Source organism: Bombyx mori, chromosome 22 (assembly GCF_030269925.1).
Source record: "Bombyx mori chromosome 22, ASM3026992v2".
Classification (NCBI taxonomy): Eukaryota; Metazoa; Arthropoda; class Insecta; order Lepidoptera; family Bombycidae; genus Bombyx; species Bombyx mori.
Genome location: NC_085128.1, coordinates 4,762,104 through 4,783,910, shown reverse-complemented (window position 1 = coordinate 4,783,910; position 21,807 = coordinate 4,762,104). Strand labels below are relative to the sequence as shown.

The window sequence follows — 21,807 nt, the reverse complement described above, 5'->3', positions numbered from 1 at the left end:
ACTCTTAAGCAGACAACCGTGAATGAAGTGTACCACAATAAGTTCGCACGTTATCGAATGACCGTGGGTTGTTGTGAAACCTCCAGTAGGTATTATTTTCTTTATACTCGAATAGAACTTAAAATTAATATTTTTATAATAAGGAACTTTGTTCCTATCCGGCGTCCCACGACACCACACTTTTTTTTTCATAAAGTAATATGGCACCTCTAAAATTGATTTGAGATTATCTTTGCTAATATCTATCGACGTTATATGTAGTTGTGTATAACGACTTAGTCAACATAATAGAAATAAAAAACAAATTGCATTACTTTTAGGCAGGGACCAAGCCCATGGCGTTGTTAAAGGAATCATAATTAAAAATGTTTTAATTGTCATTGACGATCCCACGAACTCAAACAAACCCGTGTGCATAGTGCGAGTTTTTTAACGTTCTCGATAACGTAAAAGTTAACCCAATTTCGTATGCAGTTGGAACAGCGCCCCTAACGGCAAACGTAGGTAAACGATCCCATTCCATACAAATATGAGCTAACTTTTACGCTATCGAGAACGTTAAAAAACTCGCACTAAGCAAACCGGTTTCAGCCGGATAATGGAATTCATAGGTGCCACCAAGAGAATTCCATCACCCACTATAGACATCAGGTCGAAGATACTTTTGTATTGACAACTATACTGCTCTTCAAACCGTAATTCTAGTGCTGATACTACCAAAACGGAACTGATTCGCAGTAAAAATATGTTAAAAGCCCTTGAGAACTTAAAATATCAAAAATTTTATTTGGCGTGGTAATTTACTAATATTCGCGATTCAAAAAGTCCTCCTCCAAATAATATTTATAAGCTAGTTGGTGGCGATTGTAGTCGTCAACATTGACTCATATCAGTAAACGGAGTATATAATGTGCAGCGTTTTAACTGGAACCCCAGTGCGTGTCCAACCTTTCGAAGTCGAACAAGTTTCCTTGTTACAATGATGTGGAAGACTGTCTTGATAACGATTTTCGCTGCCGGTGAGTTTATCGAAATTTATAAATTTATTTCAAGAATTGATTTTTTTTCGGTTTTTTTTTTATCAACATAACCGCAGATAAGAGGTACCATTCCCGACTGACGTCACAGTGTCAATTTAATTGATAGCACGCAAACATTTCAGTTTCCAAGGAATTACATTTTTGTGCTAGATCTGGTACTAGAATTCACCTTTTGCGTTTGAGGAGTCACTTACTGTTGAAGACAAAATCTATTAGTTCTTCCGTCTTCGTAGTTCAGCGGAATGTAATACAAGAGAATCACAAAACAACAATGCCTTATTAATGAAGATTTTAGTTGAATTTTTAATGTGACTTTTATACATGGTAATATTACGATAATTTGCATTTAAATTATGATAAAACACATAATTTTTATCTTAATTTTATATAGATCGTAATGGTATATTATTTTTGTAATTTAATCGCACTTTACCTGTCTGCTTCTATGCGTAATATAATAAATAGTGTTGTTATATACATAAACATAAGTATCGTGGTATCTCACTCGTTTTCAGGTTCGCTTAGTGATCAAAGTTCGACCATAACTATTGGGATCTTAAGACTTAGGACTTCATTAAATCGTTTATAATTGAGTCGTCTATTATCAAAGGTGGCAATCTGTGCATTTGGACAAAAAAATGTTATTGATATGTCAATACAGATTGATTTGAATATAATCGACTCCTTCAAAAAATACGGTTCAAAACCTGCATTAAATAAAGGTTAATACTTAACCTGTTATTTATCTAAGATGTCGATCAGAAGAGTTTTGTGACTGCCAATGGAATACAAAGTCAATAATTCGTTTTTCTGATTTACCAATAATTGTCCAAAAGTCACATTGCCGGCTTTGATAATAGTCGACTCAATTGTTCATTTGCAAAATAGTAAGCTCCTCTTATGACGTGGTCTAAGATTCAACTTTAAAATTTTATTAATTCCGAATATGTACGGAAATTTAATAAATACAATAATGTCAACCCAGCTCTGAACTGTAAAATTTATTATTTAAATAGACTAATTTGTTAGATTAGTATCAACACAATTAGACAAACGACAGGCGAAGGCATAGAATCCATACAAACAAACAGGTCTATGAATATTTATTTTAGAAAAGCGTTGAAATGTTTAACACAAATCAGTCGAACAAAAAAAAAGTTCCGAGCCAAATTTCCAAATCGTGGTTTTTTGTGTTTTATACCTCTATATTAAGGACATTTTAAATTATCTAGTTGAACAAAAAAAATTGAGTGCCTCGTTTTATGCAAATGATATGTTGAGTACTGCACTTGTCCGAACGGATACGTGAGTCCGGCAGTAAACTCAGAGCCCCTATTTCCTGAGCGGGTTGCCATCATCCCATTTACCAATTAACTCGATTAAGACGATCACTCAACTCGGTCGCTCGTAAGCTGGTACGTTATTTTTTAATCAATCGATGCTCGAAATTGAAAGGTTCTTTTTTTTTTAAATAAAATTTAATGGCGGCAATTCTAAAAGGCTTTTTTTTATTTCTTTTTTTATATCATTTTAGACAAATTTACTTCGTTTTTATCGCTTGTTTTTTGTACGTCATGGGCTTACTTCAAACTTAATTAAGATAGATTACTAATTTAAGATTGTAAAATGAAATAGCCGACAAGTTTATCTAGGAGCAATGAATGTCATTAAGTTTTTAATGAAAGACGATGAATTGCTATGACACATTTTCAAAACTGTTGCAATTGATAGATGGACAGATCTTCTTTGTGGTGATAACTAACTGATATAACAACTTATTGACAAGAATTATCTTAATAAACCACTCAATATAAACTCATATCACCAGGGCGGGACCTAAAATAACATACCTACAACTTTTTATTTATTTTCAATAAGCTAATTGGTATTGTGAAAGGTGCTAAAACTGAAAACTTTGAAATTAATTGAATTTTGGCATTAATTTTTATTGTAGCATTTTATTATTCACTTGAATTGTAGCATGTTATTATTCACAAAATACAAAAGTATCTGCAAGACACATGATAAGTGTTTATTACGAGATAAATGTGTACATAGGTTAACGAGCATTTATTTGATAAACTCTACCACATAAACAGCAATATCCGTTGAATGGTAATTAAATGGAACAATAAAAGTTTTACTTTAATTATTATTTGATTTAGATAAGAAGTTTAGAGTCATTAATGTTGCTATCTGCTAATTCTTATTGCTAGAATATAATACTTAATTTTGAGTTCTGCTATTACAATAATAGAAAAATAAGTAATAATAATATTGGAAGGGAATATTGTTAGGTAGTCGAATAATCACCAAACAAAGAGAGTCCACGTTCACCTGCTTGTAACAAAAACAGTGATATACTGAAAAACCCTACGATAGCAGGCGGTAAGAAAAAATTAGGTCAAACAAGACGCCACGCGGAATGTCTATTGAATTTGGCAGCCGTCGCGAGTTTCTTACAATATGACAGACACACATACGAGAGATATACGAATATTTTTGGTAGTACGAAACCGAAAAATAAGTACATACATATTAAATAATGTCTTATTCACACATTTATGTCACATTTTTGCAAAATACGACGTCTATAAAATTATTACAGCAAATTGTACTATATCCGTAATTAGAATTGATGACAACGTCAACAAAACTATTGGAAATCGAAGCCAAAACTTTAAAATGATGTGGCGACGGTAGGTACCTATATTTATACGATGGAAGGGCTGTCCTAGCGTCATTGAAAAATGAGTTTGTTGATATACCTAAAGCTTGTGGCATACCTACTATTTTGGTTTCCATTTTTTTCTCGAATCGTCACAGATATCGTGCTAGCCAAGACCAATTGGATGTTAAGAAAGTGTAATAACGTTTCTACCACTAATTATTCACCCAAACAGCTTAGCTTAGCTGCATCATCTAATCTAAAGAGTGAAAATAATTTTGGTCGTAATAGTATAAGACATTATTTGGTTTGTCAGACCTTTTGTAGTAAATTAATTTTCACATAGGTAATATTATTTACAGGTGTGTTGGCTGATGACTTTAGTCAGATTACAGCGGTTGTGACCTCGCAATGCACCAAGAACAATGCTGAAGACAAAGTCCCTGAAGTTGAAGTTAGTTACTGTTTTCATATTATTATTTGAAAGACTAGATTATTAGATTATATTATAATATTGCTCATTTAAATAAATGAATGGTTAACTTCGCGGTGACGTACACGAATATGTTATCTACACACATGTTAAATTAAAAAAGCCATTACAGAAATAGCTGTGTAGAGGTTTAGGTGCAGTTAAAAATTGAACTGCATACGACGCTATATACACAGATTACAGTTAAAAATTGCACTGCATCAGTTGTTGCACACACACAAGTAGGTACACTTAAAATGATGCATAAAGTCAACGACCTTGTGTGACAGGCGGGTGCGACCAACCGATTTCGTTTTAGATTGTGGGTTAACGATGCTATGACGGCAGGGACTGACTTGGCTGCGCCCCTGGCGTTCTCAGCCAGTCGCGCTTCCAATCCGGTGGTAGATTCTGCGAAGCATTGCTCTTGCTAGGGCCAGTGTAAGCAATACCAATAATAGTTACTGGTGGTAGGACCTCATACTTGTATACTATACTTGAGACCTTAGAACTTGTATCTCAAGGTGGGTGGCGCATTATACGTTGTGGATGTCTATGGACTCCAGTAACCACTTAACACCAGGTGGGCTGTGAGCTCGTCCACCCATCTAAGCAATAAAAAAAAAAAAAAAAATGTGAGTCCGCACGAGTAGGTATCACCACCCCGTCTATTTCCACCGAGAAACAGTAACGCGTTTCGGTTTGAAGGATGGGGCAGCCGTTGTGACTATACTGAGACCTTAGTATTTATATTTCAAGGTGGGTGGCGCATTTACGTTGTACATGTCTATGGGCTCCAGTAACTACTTAACACCAGGTGGGCTGCGAGCTCGTCCCCCACCAAAGCAAAACAAAAAAACACAAGTAAAGTTAAAATCAACTGAAGCATAAAGTCAACGACCTTGTGTGACCAACCGATTTCGTGAAAGATTGTGGGTTCACGATCCTATGACGACAGGGACCGACTTGGCTCCTCCCCTGGTGCTACTGATTCCCTTGAGCGACATTGAACACTTCCCATCAATTGCTAAAATTATAGATGTTTGTGCAGATGAATAGCGCTTTATGTTTATATTATTACCATTTTCGTTTTCCCCACTGACCTGTCCATGAAACACACTCGCACTGAACCTCTGATATCAGTATAGCGTCTCGATTACCATTAAGAAAAGGGGTGACGTAGCGATTTTGATAGGAAAGTAGAAAAAAACTGATAAAAACCTAAAACTTCACTTAATTTAACTGACAAAAACCTAAAACTTTTGTACAAACCTTCATGGGAGAAGAAAACAGTCTGTGGAAAACCTCCACCTTTAATACATCCGGATCCTTTTTACTACTATAAATGAAGGCTCTTTCAGTAAGCTGTATTAAGATATTATGAATGAAGAGAAGGTAAAACTAACTTTGATAACATCTAGTGATCGTGAGAAGCTATTAAACAATTTAAAAACAGACTAATTTTGTTATTTGCTTAACACGGGTGCTCCAAAAATGATGAAAAATTGTAAAAAAAGTTAAAGATTTAATTACTGATTGCAGGCAGCATTGCGTACCTTTGGAAACTGCCTCAAGGGACTGGTCGATTTAAATGTTCTGAAAACCGAAATTGAAGAAGCCAAGCCAAACGGTGCACTCGACGAGGTTTTCAAGAAGTGAGTTTTTGAATTTATTATCTAATAAAAAAAATTTCAGCACAAAAGTTTAGGTATGTAAAATTTAGGTATGTTCTGCTTGATTTTGTTAATGAACTTAGATTTTTGGGTAATGTAGTTCAGAATTGAAAAAAAAAACAAATAACGATTAACTTAATTATTTTTAATACGCTTTTATTAGCTTCAGACGTATGTATGTTAGTAGGTATGTAACGGAATCTTTGAACATGATTTTGACCCCCTTCAAAAAGTCGGATTAACTCGAAATTTGGTATACGTATTAAGGACCGATGACAATTCAATATTAAAAAAAATCGAAATTCAACTAAAAAATGAAAAATAAATAGTTTAAAAAAACTAACAAAATACGCTTTTATTGAAAATCCAACTAAAAAATAGAAAATAAATTTGAATTAAAAATAGTGTAATGAAAAATGACTTTGTTGTAAAAAAACCGTGGGGTGCATGGTATCAGTAGTTAGAAAATATTTTATGAACAGATATGAGTAGAAGGGTTATTTTGATGATATCCTGAAAAGCACCCCACGCTTTTTTTTACAATAAAATCATTTTGTCTTACACTATTTGTAGTGCCTCAATCGATAAATAAAAGACCTAAACTTTTGCATAAAATAAACTTAAAACAAACAAAAGGAATCCGTTCGACGTCCGATTTTCATATTTATCTACCTTTTAAACCTTCTCTGGACTTTCACAAATAATTCAAGACCAAAATTAGCTAAATCGGTCCAGCCGTTCTCGAGTTTTAGCGAGACTAACGAACAGCAATTCATTTTTATATATAGAGATAATATATTGTCGGAACGACTTGACAGTTTTCAGTATTTATCTCAGCCGTTAGCTTCCAAGGGAACTTGATATTTCAAATATGTATATAAATATACCTACACCTGATGATGAGTGGTTGCCGTCGCTTATGGACGTCAGCAATGCCAACAGACAGACCGAAGTCGCTATCTACCGTTAATATAGGCAGTCGAACTCACAGCCAACTCTTGTGTCAAGTAGTCACCGCATTGAATACCGTGAAATTGTAGATCGAAGTCTCAGCTGTATATTTATAATCTTGATTTACTGGAATACATAATTTGCATCCCGATTAAAGCACACAGGATGGTTGTACAAAGCCATATGTGTCACAACATGCCCTATTACCAGCCTGTCATTGTACATTTTACGGATTTCTTTAGTATTTACTGGTGGTAGGACCTCTTGTGAGTCCGCGCGGGTAGGTACCACCACCCTGCCTATTTCTGCCGTGAAGCAGTATTATATCTCAAGGCGGGTGGCGCATTGACGTTGTAGATGTCTATGGGCTCCAGTAACCACTTAACACCAGGTGGGCTGTGAGCTCGTACACTCACCGAAGCAATAAAAAAATTATAAAAAAATAGTATTATTAGCAGAAAGACTGGATGGACCGACCCTGGGTGGGTTCATCAAGTTGCATGTTCTACATACTAGTTGATGAGGCTGCCAGGGACGGAGTTGATAGATTTACTTAAATAATAACACAGTTCTTAAGTTATTTGTAATACTAACACACTATGAGACTATGATGTCTTGAAATAAAATATTTATATTGATTTTATTATATGACTCAATATTACTTTTAATCATGAAAATTATTCGTAAACACGTGCGATGCGTCTCGACATTAGTTTTACGTTTAGGAATTAATTACTAACCAGAGGTAAAGCAATAATTTTGTTAATTTTTAACCCAAATATACTTAAGGTACTGTGACAAGAGTGCTCAACTGAAAGGCTGTATCAGCTCGGTGCTGCAGGGCGTGCGTCCTTGTGTAGGCAACGAATATGCGAACCACATCAATGATGCCCAAAACAGTACCAATCAACTCATCGACTTTGTGTGCTACAAGGACGGAGACCGGATTGCTTGTGAGTGAATTTTTAAGCAACATATTTGGGTTTTTTTATTGCTTAGGATGAGTGGACGAGCTCATGGCCCCATGGCCTTATGTGATACCTTAAGTGATTATCGGATCTCATAAATGCCGCCACCCACCTTAAGACACGAGTTCTAAGTCTCCGTTTTTATAGTACAACGACTGTTCTTCAAACCAAAACGCATTACTGCTTCACGAAAGAAATTGGCGGGGTGGTACCTATCCATGCGGACTCACAAGTGGTCCTACCACCAGTAATTACGCAAATTATAATTTTGCGGGTTTATTTTTTTATTACACCATGTTATTCCTTCACGTATTTCATTAGAAAAATTGGTACCCGCCTGCGTGATTCGAACACCGTTGCATCGCTAGATACGAATGGACCAGACGTATTCTCCTTTAGGCCACGACCACTGCTTACTAATGTTTTATTATTCTACCTATCCAGTGTTCATCGCGGAAGGCGGCCCTGAGTGCTTCCAGCAAAAGACTGAGAATCTCAAGACATGCTTTTTAAATTTGAAACAGAGCTTCCCCACTGTGGAATCCGCCAATAACTTGAGCCTTGTTGTATGTTTTTTTTAAAATTATTATTGCTTAGATTGGTGGACGAGCTCACATCCCACCTGGTGTTAAGTGGTTACTAGAGCCCATAGACATCTACGATGTAAATGCGCCACCCACCTTGAGATATAAGTTCTAACGTCTCATAGTATAGTTACAACGGCTGGCCCACCCTTCAAACCGAAACGCATTACTGCTTCACGGCAGAAATAGGCAGGGTGGTGGTACCTACCGTGTTGTTGTAAGCTGTAACGAATTCTTCTTTCTCTTGTCAACCCTCCTATAATTTATTGTTAAACATCTCATGAAAAATAACTCCGAAGTCTTTATTATTGAATTACGTGTTTATCACACATTAAGCCGGTCATCGTTCTCGTCGAACCCGTCGCTTGCGACGAAAGGCTCGACGAGTAAATTAACCCACAGACACAGCCCACTGAGTTTCTCGCCGGATCTTCTCAGTGGGTCGCGTTTTCGATCCGGTGGTAGATTCTGCGAAGCACGGCTCTTGCTAGGGTTCGTGTTAGCAACGTAGTCAGGTTTGAGCCCCGTAAGCTCACCTACTAGTTAAGGTTACGCTGATATAGCCTCTCAAGTCTATCAGCTTAGGTAGGAAAAACAAAAAAACACATTAAGTTACGAAAAATTTAATCGTCATCTTTTATCGATTAAGTAATGATCGTGTTATATAGGAAAAATGCGCAAAAGTTGATGAGATGACCTCCTGTATCGTGAAATCCCTCGAAGAGTGTTCCACACCGACACCCGCAAACATGGCGGAATCACTGATCAAGTTCATGCGCAAAGACTCTCCTTGCCACACCGCTCTGCCCGTGAGTATCGTTTAAAATTATCTTGTTCTCGCTTTATTTCAAAAAATATACTCGTAGTTATATTTTTGGATAGGTTTAGATAATACTATCCGTACTCGCCCGCTTCGCTGCGCATTTAAAATTAACATTATTATTTATTTTCATTATTATTAGGGAGTCCAACACTCATATAAATATTAACCTATCCAAGTTTTAAAGTCAATCGGATGCATGGTTCAGTAGTTATAACGGCACATCCGTAAAAACCACTGTAGATTTATATATTAGTATAGATTTAATGACAAACTTATTTCTAAAATACATTAATTACTACTATCTATCTGTAAATTTATGTACCTAATAATAAACAAAGTGCCTGTTAACTTTTGGAAACGAAGCTAAGAACTAAAATTCGTTTGATTCTATCGTTAATTTTATCAAGTCCATTTAATAAACTTACGCTGCAGAATGAATCGTCGGGATATTTTCAATGAAAATAATTCTTACTTTACTTTTTTTACAGAAGACAGATTGATTGCACCGTTAGACTTCTTTCCGTTAATACTAGTGCCATCACAAAATTAATGACCTTTGAAAGCTTCTTTCAAATAAATTTTAGATAAGAAATCTTTTACAAACAACAGTTTGTTTTATTTTATCCATACCTCCTTATAAAATAACCTTTTTTGAAATTTAATGTGTTTACAGTGCCAATTTTAATCTTCTCCGTAAGATGGATTCGGTCAAAAACAATTCATACGTATCTGTAGTCATGAGGTCTTCTATTTTAATAAAAATAAGTTTATATGCGTTCCTAGGTCTATAATACTATTGTTTCTTCATTGTGAAGTAATTTGTGAACGTAGCCCACTGAGTTTCTCGCCGGATCTTCTCAGTGGGTCGTGTTACCGATCCAGTGGTAGATTCTGCGAAGCACTGCTCTTGCTAAGGCCAATGTTAGCAACACTTCCGGTTTAAGCCCCGTGAGCTCACCTACTAGTTAAGGTTACGCTGAAATAGCCTAACAAGGCTATCAGCATAGATCCCACAGCCCGGAGCCCACAGATCCTGAGAAGTTCAGCGCCTTCTAGAAATCAGGTCAAAGTCAGGAGTGGAGTCAATAATTGCAATTACAGTTAAAATAGAGTGGTCGCAACAAACCTTGCATATAATACCACCTATTCGTAGCAAATTTCAGATAAAATCGATATATGGTCTAGGTATGATAGTGTTAAAAAAAACCAAATTATTGAAACCCACATTTATTTTTCTACTAATACATAGCATTGTATACGCATTTCATAAAACAATTGTCGATACATTAACGGTGCGCGTTACTTTTACAGAAACACTATAGAGATCAGGTACTGAATTGTTCATATGAGATTGTGTAACAACACTACGTCGATAAGTTATACAATATATTATAAAAAATAACTCATCGTATGCTGTCAAACTACTACTATTTGGCAATAATAATTCAATAGCAACGCGCAAAATTTACAACGAAAAATCATTATTTGCTTTCATTTAAAATCGTCTAAAACATATATATATATATATAAAAAGTACAAAACTAAAAATTTATATGCCTTAATATTACCAACACTTGGACAAACAAATAATTAAATGTGAAATGACTAACATTATTGGAATTAAAACGAACAAATCACCGCACTAGTAATTGAAGTAAGAGGATTCCAAACGAATTCAAATTAACAATGGTTAGTAACGTTGAGAAAATATCTACACGTTAGAGCCATAACGTCGGATGTCTGGTTTCTATTGCTGTTCTAAATGTCATTGTATCTTATTGATTACATGCAGACCAAATTAAGCCAAAAAAGTTATAGACGAACGGTTGAGTTCACAAAACACACACGAACCCATAAAGGCGATCTTAGAAAAACTATGTTCTGTAGTTAAAAAAAAAAAAAAAAAACTTCATAAAATAAGGTACATTTTATGAAGTTTTTTTTTTTGCTTTTTCTATGGACTACTATTAAATAGATCAGTCTAGGAAACTAGGACCGGTTAGCAATCTTAAACATCAGAATATTAACATCACAGGACGCCTCGCCCCTCGCTCGATTTGGCAATCTCAGAAAATTAAACATATGAGTCGACTATTATCAAAGGCGGCAATCTGACTTTTGGACAATGATTGGTAAATCAGAAAAACGAATTATTGACTTTGTATTCCATTGGCAGTCACAAAACTCTTCGGAACGACATCTTAGATAAATAACAGGTTAACTATTAACCTTTATTTAATGCAGGTTTTGAACCGTATTCTTTAAAGGAGACGATTATATTCAAATAAATCTGTATTGAGGCAAACGTGATTAAGTGACAATGCGTGAACTTTACAGTAGACTAATTTAAAGTTGAAATACCTGAAAACAAAATTTATTTTAACGAATCTAGCTGTAGTAGAATCTAGCTAGTAGCTGTAGGATTGAAATGATTTTAATAGACCTAGAAATATATATTTTTTTGCGCATCGAATATGGTTATTGCCTATCATTTATGTACCAAGCAGTTATTGTCGCTTAGTCACGTTTGCCTTTCAAGCGTCGACATTATATATTAAATACATTAATTGTAGCTGCTTTAAAATAAGGGTGAAGGAACATTACTTATCCGCCTAGTGTTGTTTGCTTGTTTTGCTTTATCCATACTGTTGATTCATTATATGTATGCAAGTATATTGGAATATAAATCAGATATCATAGTGATTTCATATTGTATTTAATGGTATATATCTATTTATTGTATATTTTATTGAATAATGTGTTATTAATAGTACACCGCAACATAATTGCTGTATCTTTCTTTATCTTTTCCAGAATTATATAATATTTTTCTATGCAATGGAAAACTGATAATACTATAAACAGTTACTGATGGTTAAACAGTCAAAATATTCTTTTTACAAACATTATTAATTGACCAATGTGTAATAGCCCCAGTAAAGCGAGCACATGGATAATCCTCTTACTTCTATTATCGTCAATAAACCAAAAAAGAAAAAAAACCATCAAAAACCACAATATTCTTACGTCACTATTCTTATGTCAAACACTGTCAAATGTCATTTGTCATGTTCGGAAATGCAGCATTAAAAGTCAAATGTCAATTATTATTTTTTATAAAGATTCGTTGCAAAAATATATTTATACTATTAAATATTAAAAAGCTTTATATAAATGGAAGATTGAGTACATATTGGCCTATATTTATCACGTTTTATTGGTATTTGATGTTCTATTATAAATGACATGTTTCTGCAGAACATTTTAATTCTGTAGTATCAATAATTAATGCCATGTGTAAAACCGGACATAAGTATTTTTGATTAAACTTTAAGTAACAATAAACGTCAGCCGATGATCCGTTTGTTTGAGGGATCATATATGTTTTTTACAGTACCAAAGTTTTTGTTCCAAACAATACAACAGCACCAATGTGTAAGCTTAAAATACTTAAAAGTATTGGAAACATTATGATTAACGGTGAAAGTAATTAAGCTGTAAATAATGAGATTTTTAGGAGTTTCCATAATCAAATCTATTAGGAATTCTAAATTCAGTATATCTATCAAGCTGGCTCCTAGCAAACTTGATCTTAAGCACAAATACCACGAATCATAATAACGTACATATATCAATACATTTATTGTGTCAAATTAGTTATTTCTGAACATAAAAATTAAGTAAAAAAAATCTTACGTTTTCATTAAATGGATGATAAAAGTGGAATGTAAATTGGTAAAATTTTGTTCGACTTGTACTATGTAGTTTAAAAAGTCAATATTTAAAAAAATGCTTCTAAATGTATAACGATTACACGGATATATTATAATAATGTTACTCCGGTAAGAGTAACGCCATCTATGGCCGAATAATCGAACGAATATCGAAGGATCTAGTAGCACCTAGAACGCTCGAGAAGCACAACGCCAGAAGCGAATTGAGAGTTTTAAAGTGTTTGTTGCGTTCTAAGCGTTGAATACAGTTTTTAGTTGTACTTTGGTGGAATTTTATTTATCTCGAACCCCAGCGCGTAACAATAATGTAGACACAAAACACAGGGTGTATTCGAGCATTTCTAGAAAACGAAAACTAATACGGTTGATGAATTTTGGTTTCGAAAGACAGATACACCCTCTATGTAGCTGTACAGTAAAATCTCCGTATTCGCGCTTCCTTCATTCGCGTTTTCACTATTTGTCGATAAAAATAATGCTACCCAATTCCTGTATTCGCGGCTAAATATTTATTCATTCGCGCATCTAATCGGTACATCGGTACATACACATTGATAAAAAGGATTCCAATATATCAAGGTATCCAACCGAATATCCTTTGTAAGCGCGTTTTTTCATATTGATTGTTTCTATATTCACCACATATTTACTGAACAGATACCCCGCGAATAAAGAGCTTTTACTGTATAAATTTAAAATGCATTCGTTTTTTGTATAGAAGACATGAGTGGATGAAGGGGTTAGGTACCATTTTTAAGATTTTTGAGTTTTTACATTAACTGAAGATGTTATGTGCCTATAAACCATATTAGACCGTAAAATTCCGGGTTTAAAGGCTATTTTTAAAAATTGCATGTGATGAAGAATTTATGTACGAAGCTAAAGTACAAATAACAAAAGTTTGTAGCTCGTTTTCTCAAAATTAACAAATTGTATCATATCCCCTCCATCCAATCATGTCTTCAATTGCTGTGTTTCTGCACAGTTCGTTGTTAGATTTACATTAACTTTAGAACTAATTTCGTTTCTGTATATAAGAGTGTCGGACAAATTGAGTTATCACCGATAAAATCCCGTTTACACTTAGAAACATAAAAATAGCATTTACTAGTAATGATAATATAATCTATGATAATGGCTACAATAGCTTTTTTTTTACTTAGGCGACACTATTAAAACTACATTTATTCTACAATCTATCAGATATGGTAATGGCAGACAAATCTCAGTAACCACAATAAGAGTTTCTATAAACATCAGATCGCATTAAGTAAACGCAATTAGTTGGATTTAACTACAGAACTATACATGTGTGCAGAATATGTGTTTTATTAAAATCTGTTCTTATTTGCTCTGACTCATCAATACCAAAAAAATTATTACAGGTAATAAACGCTAGTCTTACGGACACTGAAACTTCGCATTTAATTTCTAGACATCAATAAAATTATTTGATATAATATGTAGGTGAATATATAATATCATTAAATCTGGTACCATTATTTCTATGAATCATGATTGATGAGCCCAATTCAGATAAGGGAAACGGTTTTTAAATTTTATAGCTTAACTCTCATTGCGTTTACTGTCCGAGTTCGACTCGTTGATACGGAATGTTCTAGAATTCTAGACTAGAGCAACGGCCAAAAGTCCCATTGCGACAGTAGCCATTTTCGCGAACAACACGTCGGCAGAACCGGGGGCATTCTCCTCAGCTTTCTGCAAAATAGCCGACAATTTCTTTAGCTTTACTATTGTATTGTCATGTTTGCAGAAGCAGGCACAGTCCACTGAGTTTCTCGCCGGTTTTTCTCAGTGGGTCACGTTTCTGATCCGGTGGTAAATTCTGCGAAGCTCTAATCTTGCTAGGGTTACGCTGAAATGACCTCCCAAGGCCATCAGTTTAGGTAGAAAAAAAAAAGAATCGGTACAAATAAAGTCGTAATTATCATCAAAACTAGATACACAGATGCGATATCAGTACTGCGGTCACCACTTAATACTAGATGTATCGTCTGCATCGTATCTACAGCAATAAAACTGCATAAGAACATTGTAATAACATGAAGGTGAAAAATAAGTCTTTGTTTTGTTCAGCGCGTGTTACGTTAAAATCTTCTATACATATAAATAAAATTGGAGTGTATGTTTGTAATACTGAAATAACCGCTTCTTACTACATGCATATTAAGAAAATATATATACGGTACATACACCAAAATAACATTTTTTACAATTTTTGTCTGTCTGTCTGTCTGTTTGTTCCGGCTAATCTCTGGAACGGCTGGACCGATTTTGACGAGAATTTCACTGACAGATAGCTGATGATATAAGGAGTAACTTAGGCTACTTTTTTTAGACTAGCTTCGCTTCGCGTGATTGCGACTTGGACACGGCAGAGCATACGCTCGTCGCCTGCCCCGCATGGGAGGGGTGGCGCCGTGTCCTCGTCGCAAAAATAGGAAACGACTTGTCGTTGCCGAGTGTTGTGGCATCGATGCTCGGCGACGACGAGTCGTGGAAGGCGATGCTCGACTTCTGCGAGTGCACCATCTCGCAGAAGGAGGCGGCGGGGCGCGTTAGAGACGCGCAAGCCCGCCGCCGTCGAGCGGGGGCCAGGGAGGCGGATTTCGCCCAAGCCCTGGCCCTCTAAGTGTTTCGGGTCCCCCTCATATGTCGGTCTGGGGACCGGCGAGGGGGACCTAAGAAGACGTCGTGCAAGCTGCTCTGCACGCGTTTTACGCAAGAGCATCCGGGTGATGGAAGGCCGGCTATCCTCGACCCACGCTGGTTCTGACCCAGCGGGGTATTCCGTAGGATAGCTCACTCTAACCGGCGCCATCTAGGCGGGCTCCGGATAGCCTGCCGACCGAGAGGGCTGGTGGTCGTGGCGCCGACGACCGCCAGTCCGGCGTCCCGAGGGGGAGGGTGATGGGAGAGATGTGCTCCGCACTAAACACTTCACTTTCCCCTCTTTGCCTTTTCATGAGTTCTGTCTCATGTGAGGTTTGGACGTTGGTTGTTGAGCGACAGGAGGTTTTAGTCGGTTCGACTCCGACATGCTCCGCCCGCCGTCCCCAGTGGAGGGCGGAAGTCCGGCGATTTCCTCCTGACCAAAAAAAAAAAAAAAAGCTTCGCTTCGCGGCGTCACCCGCGGTACGACAATAACCGCGGATTACATCGCAGGACTCCGCTATCAATAATAAAATTTAATGTTTCTGAAGCGAAGCGAGAGCGGGTCGCTAGTTATATATATATATATATATATATATATATATATATATATATATATATATATATATATATATATATATATATATATATATATATAATATCAAAGTACGTACCAGATACGCCTTGCAGGGAGTCTTCTTGACCAGGAACTTGAAGAGCGAGTCGACGATGTTAGCGGCGGCCGGCTTCTGGCACGTCTCCAGCACCTTCACCACGCAAACTTGCGTTACGGACATCTCCTTGCATTGCTTCTCCTGTAATCCACCAGCATCAGATATATTGCGGTATTCAGGTATCAGCTATATGCGGTAGGCAGCAGCTTGGCTCTGTCCTTGGCATTAGCTGACGTCCATGAGCGACGGTAACCACTTACCATCAGGTGGGCCGTATGCTCGGCTGACTGCCTGGGCAATTAAAAAAATCGGTTGTCTGTAAAGTCGGTTTACTGACGATAGTTGAACGTGACAACGTCATAAGAAAATACTGATGGAATGGTTTCATTTTTCAATTATCGCAATTATCGTTGCTATAAACAATTGACACCACATTCACTTTTCACTGAACTTCATACTTGACGAAAACATGTAAATGTATTATTGTATAGCAGCTGTCCACGCGGAGGCATCGCTCACTCAAGTAGGAGAGAGACAGATGTCGAACGCTGCCGAACGCGGAGGCCGATTGTGCCTCTTTGTCGCTCGTTGTGCGCTCTCGCTTGCACTTCAAGCCTTAAATGGAACGCCTCAGAGCGAGGTAACGCCGCATGAGTCATGTTTTTTCGTGCGCGCAGCCGGCTCCATCGAATTATAAGACGTTGTCACGTCAAAAAATATGCGTATAATAAGCTACTCCATCGGTTTGCTGAAGATTTATCCGATTGTGCAACGCTATACTTAAATTCCCAATAATTTCGACCACATTTACAATATTAAACGAGTGAGGCTATGTAATTTGGCCAGTGCAACTGTTGATTAGTGAACATTCTGTTTCAAAACTTACATCAAAGGATAAAGTTGGTAAATTGTCGGGAGATAAAGAGTTCAAATCAAAGTTAGCGTTCTGCCCTGCTGTCTGATTGTAGCACTTCTGCAAGTCAGACTGCTTCTCTTGAAAACATTCCGCTCCTCCTTCAGAGATGAACACTGAAACAATATTCTCATTAACATTTTATTAATCTAACAAACCGGTCTTATTTACGTGAACATATCTTTATCGAGATCAAAATAAATTGACTACCTCAGTTCCGAGCAACAAGTCAAAATTTGTCCTTGAGAAAAACTGGAAATTAATTAATTCTTTGGTCGTTGGCGTTTTTTTTAAATTGATTATTTAATTTATTTAAAATGTTGTCTAATTATGCTTAATTATATAGTAAAAATTACATATAGTGAAAAATGCTTTTTTGTGACAATAGCATTTTAAATGGGTTTATTTATAAAATACAAATAATAATGTACAAATATATTAGGTAGTTGTCTATCTGAAATAGTCACCTTTAAACAAAGAGCATTAGTTCGGCAGAATTACTCAGGATATACCTGGGGAACCTAATCCTTACACCAAATATGATGAAATGAAACATGATACAACACGAAGGTTATTGTCATTATCTATTAAGTCTGTCAAATCTATCAAAAAATATTACTGACATGCAATTCTATCACCGTCTTTGAAGCAAACGAAGTCAGCCAGTTCTCGGGACACATTGTACACTGTGTTGAGATGATCTCGCTCTTTAACTGTAAAGCACGGCTTAGAAGCATCCAGCATAGTTGTGAAACAATTCATGAAGTTTGTCTTCTTTAAGCAGTACCTACACAGGAAAAATATGTAATTTAAATTTTACTTAAGAAAACTACAGCATGTATGATACCGGATGCTGTCACGGATGACTAACATGTTATTTGTCGACATTTGAATATTTTGCTAACTGCTAACAGAACGACGAAATAAACCATGAAACTGGCTTTAATTATTTCTACGACTTTCGGAAATCCAAATAATAATTTTAAAAATTTTCAAAAGTACTATATATATTATACAAAAGAATGTTATATTAATATTTAATAACAATTGAGGATAATACAAATTGTCTGTATTCTACTTCTACATAGCCTTTGTCTGTATTTGTGCAGTAACACTATCATGTGTTTCAGGTTGAAATTTAAATTGTGACCACATTTCTCAGAAAGGATATGATGTCTTAGGACTGAGGTTACCACTTTATACCAGATGAGCAATGGATTAATAAGAGGGCATTTCTTCTAAGAAAAGATTTGAAAAGTTAAATTTTATTGCATTGAAATATACGCTTCGTGACAGAAATAGGCAATCAACCCATGTGGTTTAAATAACCATCATCAACACTAATAATGGAAAACACAAAAAAATGTTCACTTTTTGAAGACTTCATCGATCATTCCATTCGGTTTAGCTTCCTCTAACTCTTGCTGAAGTATCTCCATATTCACAAGGGTTTGCAGGCATGATGTTAACTGATCGAATGCATTCTGTAACAATTTTGTATCAATAAATCACAAAGTAAGATGCAAATTTAAGAAAAAATATTTTATTAGCTCATTATAGAAGATTCAAACCATGTCTATTCAAGTGTAGCCGTGACTGTGACTCTGGGTATCTTTAGCTAGAGCAACAAAATTTTCTTAACGCATTCATCCCTACTTGAATTTTACTATAATATTTACATTTTTAATTTTTGATTTACGTTCATAAAAAATATTATCAAGTGCACATGTATAATATACATACACTTCATGGAACTGACATATTACTCAACACTCATGCTTAATTTTGTAATTCAATCACTTAAATAATAAAACATAATAGTGGTATCTTCAATTAATATTCCCTCATAAACCTTTTCCACGCTCATCCCTAAAGACCTCTATTTATGGGTGCTGCCTCTGTATATTGAAGAGTAAGAGAACCATAACAAAAATAAGCTTGTGAAGCTTTTTTGTATTCCCCACAAAGGGGAATACAAAAAAGGGTAGTACAAAGCCTGTGTTCTCTCTCTAATTAATGCAAGGAAATGTTTTTTTTCCATCTTTACCTTAGTGTTTGGAATGAATATTGCAAAAACAAGTGTTTAAATTTTTTTTCATGGAAAATCACATGGTTTTCGAGAATAGTACACAAGGTTCTGGATTCTACTGTGATCTATAGGAAAACAAAACTCATACTACTTTTTTTTTTTTTTATTCTTTATTAGAGCCATACATACACCTATTAGGTTAAGTCGGCTACTCATACTACTAAATTAGTAAATACTCTATGATAGAAATAACATTTTTTATTATAAGTTTGAATGTTGTTATTGAGTTCATCATAAGCCATATCCTGTATTAGGTCAAAGACCATGCAAACAGAAACATTATAATATAATTAAATCATTATGCTAGTTGCCAATTAGTTGCAACATAACAAACAGCACGAAATAAGGTCAGTAGGGAATGATATGAGATTTTTAATTAGATGCAGAATTAAACAAATACAAGAGGAATTGTGAATCTGATGAGTTCATTTTTATTACTTATAGCTGACCTGGCAGACTTTGTAGTGCCTCAATCGATACATAAAAAACAAACAAAAGGAATCCGTCCGACGAGGGACACATGAAAGGGAAAATAAAATTGTTATTTTTATTGAATTCCTAGCATTTTCATATTTATCTACCTTTTAAACCTTCTCTGGACTTCCACAAATAATTAAAGAACAAAATTAGCCAAATCGATCTAGCCGTTCTCAAGTTTTAGCGAGACTAACGAACAGCAATTCATATTTATATCGACGCTTGAAAGGCAAACGTGACTAAGCAACAATGCGTGAACTTTACAGTCGACTAATTTAAAGTTGAAATACCTGAAAAGAAAATTTATTTTAACGAATCTAGCTGTAGTAGAATCTAGCCAGTAGCTGTAGGATTGAAATTATTTTAATAGACCTAGAAATATATTTTTTTTGCGCATCGAATATGGTTATTCCTATCATTTATGTACAAAGCAGTTATTATCGCTTAGTCATGTTTGCCTTTCAAGCGTTGATATATATAGATTATAGATATATAAATATATTATACATAAAACGTTCGCAATTTAAAAAAAGGAGTAAATTGAAAGTGGTATTGTTTCAGATACCAACATTAGCCATTGTCTCGCTCTGACTTCGTTATGTACAACTCGGTAACTACTAGTAATTAAGAATTGACTGGATATCTATTCAATAAATAAAACGGATTTCAATTATTGGATATTTCTTCTTACATGTGCGTTATTAAAAGCTTCAGGTCCTCCATTTTGTTCACATTTATTTTTAAACACTTCTGTGGTTTTATTCTGATGTTCTTGGAGAGTAGTCTCATTCAAATTGTTCAGCAGTTCAGGAGGCAAGTTTAAACTATCCAGTAGAGCTTTCTCAGACTGAGCATATGCAGTTCCTAAAAATAGTAGAAATAGAATCAGTTCCAAATCTTAAATTTATAAGATCCATAATGAGTGAATAATTTATAATCTTTTATAAAGGTTTTTTAATTGTTCTTTCGTGTTACTTTTTCACCCAGTTAACTTCTTCGTCCTTTGTATACTTTTTTTTGAAGTATTTGATGTATCGTATTCATTTCCATTGTATTTATTTAAGGAATGGAAATGACCAATGGACCAGTAAAACTATTTCATGTGTCAGTCCATTTTTCTAATTACTTAATAACAATTTCAATTAGATTATATAATTTGTTTCTATCAGGATAAACATAAAAATATTTTACTGGTGAATACTTACCAATAATAGCAGACAAAATCAAAACTTTTAAATTCATTTTTATGTTTATTTTTTTATTAACAGTATTATAAAAAGCTGTCACTTTTTGTATATTTAACGCGAAGTATTAATAATTATACCACTGACGGACTTTGGAATGTAACTCAGATTACCGTAATTAATGGATGGAAAATTAAATGCTAATGCAGGTTTAATTGCTTAGTGTTGTACCGATGTATCGAAATGAAAACATCGATGTTCTATTCGATTCCTCGATAAGATAAATTTCATTTCATTATTTAAATGAACACATGTACAGTATAGCAGTAGATACACAATCTTTCCTTTTAGAATTAAATGAGAATGCACAAGCTCTAAAATGAAATACAACTAACACACATAAACGCACTAATAGTATTACTTTCTTGCTTAACACGTTAACAGTCCCTATACAAACGTTCCGAAACACGCCATATGTCCAAGTGTGATTATATATTTTTTGGCCATTATTCGATGTCCACTTATCGACTGATGCATTAAAAGTAACAAAATATGGTCGTTGACCCGGATATACCCGTGTACAGCGGGCAGTACACGGACTTATGAATGAAATTACCGTGTACCCTTAACGTGTACCACAGACTCATGAGTGTTCTAGTAGACGTATGTACGGTTAGTTTATTATTATCGATAGTTCACTTCCTCGGCAGACTACTTTTCCGCCAATACATACCCTCGAACACATAAATATAACATGAAGATCTCTAGGCTATGGTCTGCAGAAGTTTACACTTGGGGATACCAAATTTACAATGATCAAAGTGTGCAAGTATTTGGTTTGGATACCGGAAGTATAGTAGTAACATTGGCAGAAGGCTTACTTG

At 35.2% G+C, this 21,807-nt stretch overlaps 2 protein-coding genes across 3 annotated transcripts; one reads left to right on the top strand and one right to left on the bottom strand.

The window, feature by feature from the left end:
• The first annotated feature begins 739 nt into the window (after positions 1-739).
• p27K (27 kDa glycoprotein) lies at positions 740-9,785 on the top strand. 2 transcript variants are annotated; one of them, NM_001043413.1, is given in 7 exon segments: positions 946-1,019; positions 4,071-4,162; positions 5,723-5,835; positions 7,594-7,757; positions 8,217-8,338; positions 9,025-9,165; positions 9,668-9,785. In NM_001043413.1, coding segments are annotated over 7 exon segments (684 nt in total). In that variant the 5' UTR covers positions 946-979; the 3' UTR covers positions 9,680-9,785.
• A 605-nt stretch (positions 9,786-10,390) lies between these two features.
• LOC101745302 (27 kDa glycoprotein-like) lies at positions 10,391-21,337 on the bottom strand. Its single transcript, XM_038019049.2, has 7 exons — positions 20,945-21,337; positions 20,431-20,603; positions 18,545-18,657; positions 17,797-17,960; positions 17,147-17,289; positions 16,261-16,401; positions 10,391-14,632 (listed from the first exon to the last, which is right to left on the bottom strand). Exons 1-7 carry the CDS (start codon positions 20,979-20,981, stop codon positions 14,540-14,542), a joined length of 864 nt encoding a protein of 287 aa, XP_037874977.1. The 5' UTR covers positions 20,982-21,337; the 3' UTR covers positions 10,391-14,539.
• Positions 21,338-21,807: the final 470 nt, after the last annotated feature.

Bases quoted from the DNA above. Each gene is read 5' to 3' on its own strand.
- p27K (XM_062674829.1), top strand. From the start codon at position 980: ATGATGTGGAAGACTGTCTTGATAACGATTTTCGCTGCCG. The intron at 1,020-4,070 runs GTGAGTTTATCG...TATTATTTACAG, and splicing joins GATAACGATTTTCGCTGCCG to GTGTGTTGGCTGATGACTTT. The intron at 5,836-7,593 runs GTGAGTTTTTGA...AATATACTTAAG, and splicing joins CTCGACGAGGTTTTCAAGAA to GTACTGTGACAAGAGTGCTC.
- LOC101745302 (XM_038019049.2), bottom strand. From the start codon at position 20,981: ATGAATTTAAAAGTTTTGATTTTGTCTGCTATTATTG. The intron at 20,604-20,944 runs GTAAGTATTCAC...TACTATTTTTAG, and splicing joins GATTTTGTCTGCTATTATTG to GAACTGCATATGCTCAGTCT. The intron at 14,633-16,260 runs GTACGTACTTTG...GCTATTTTGCAG, and splicing joins CTCCCTGCAAGGCGTATCTG to AAAGCTGAGGAGAATGCCCC.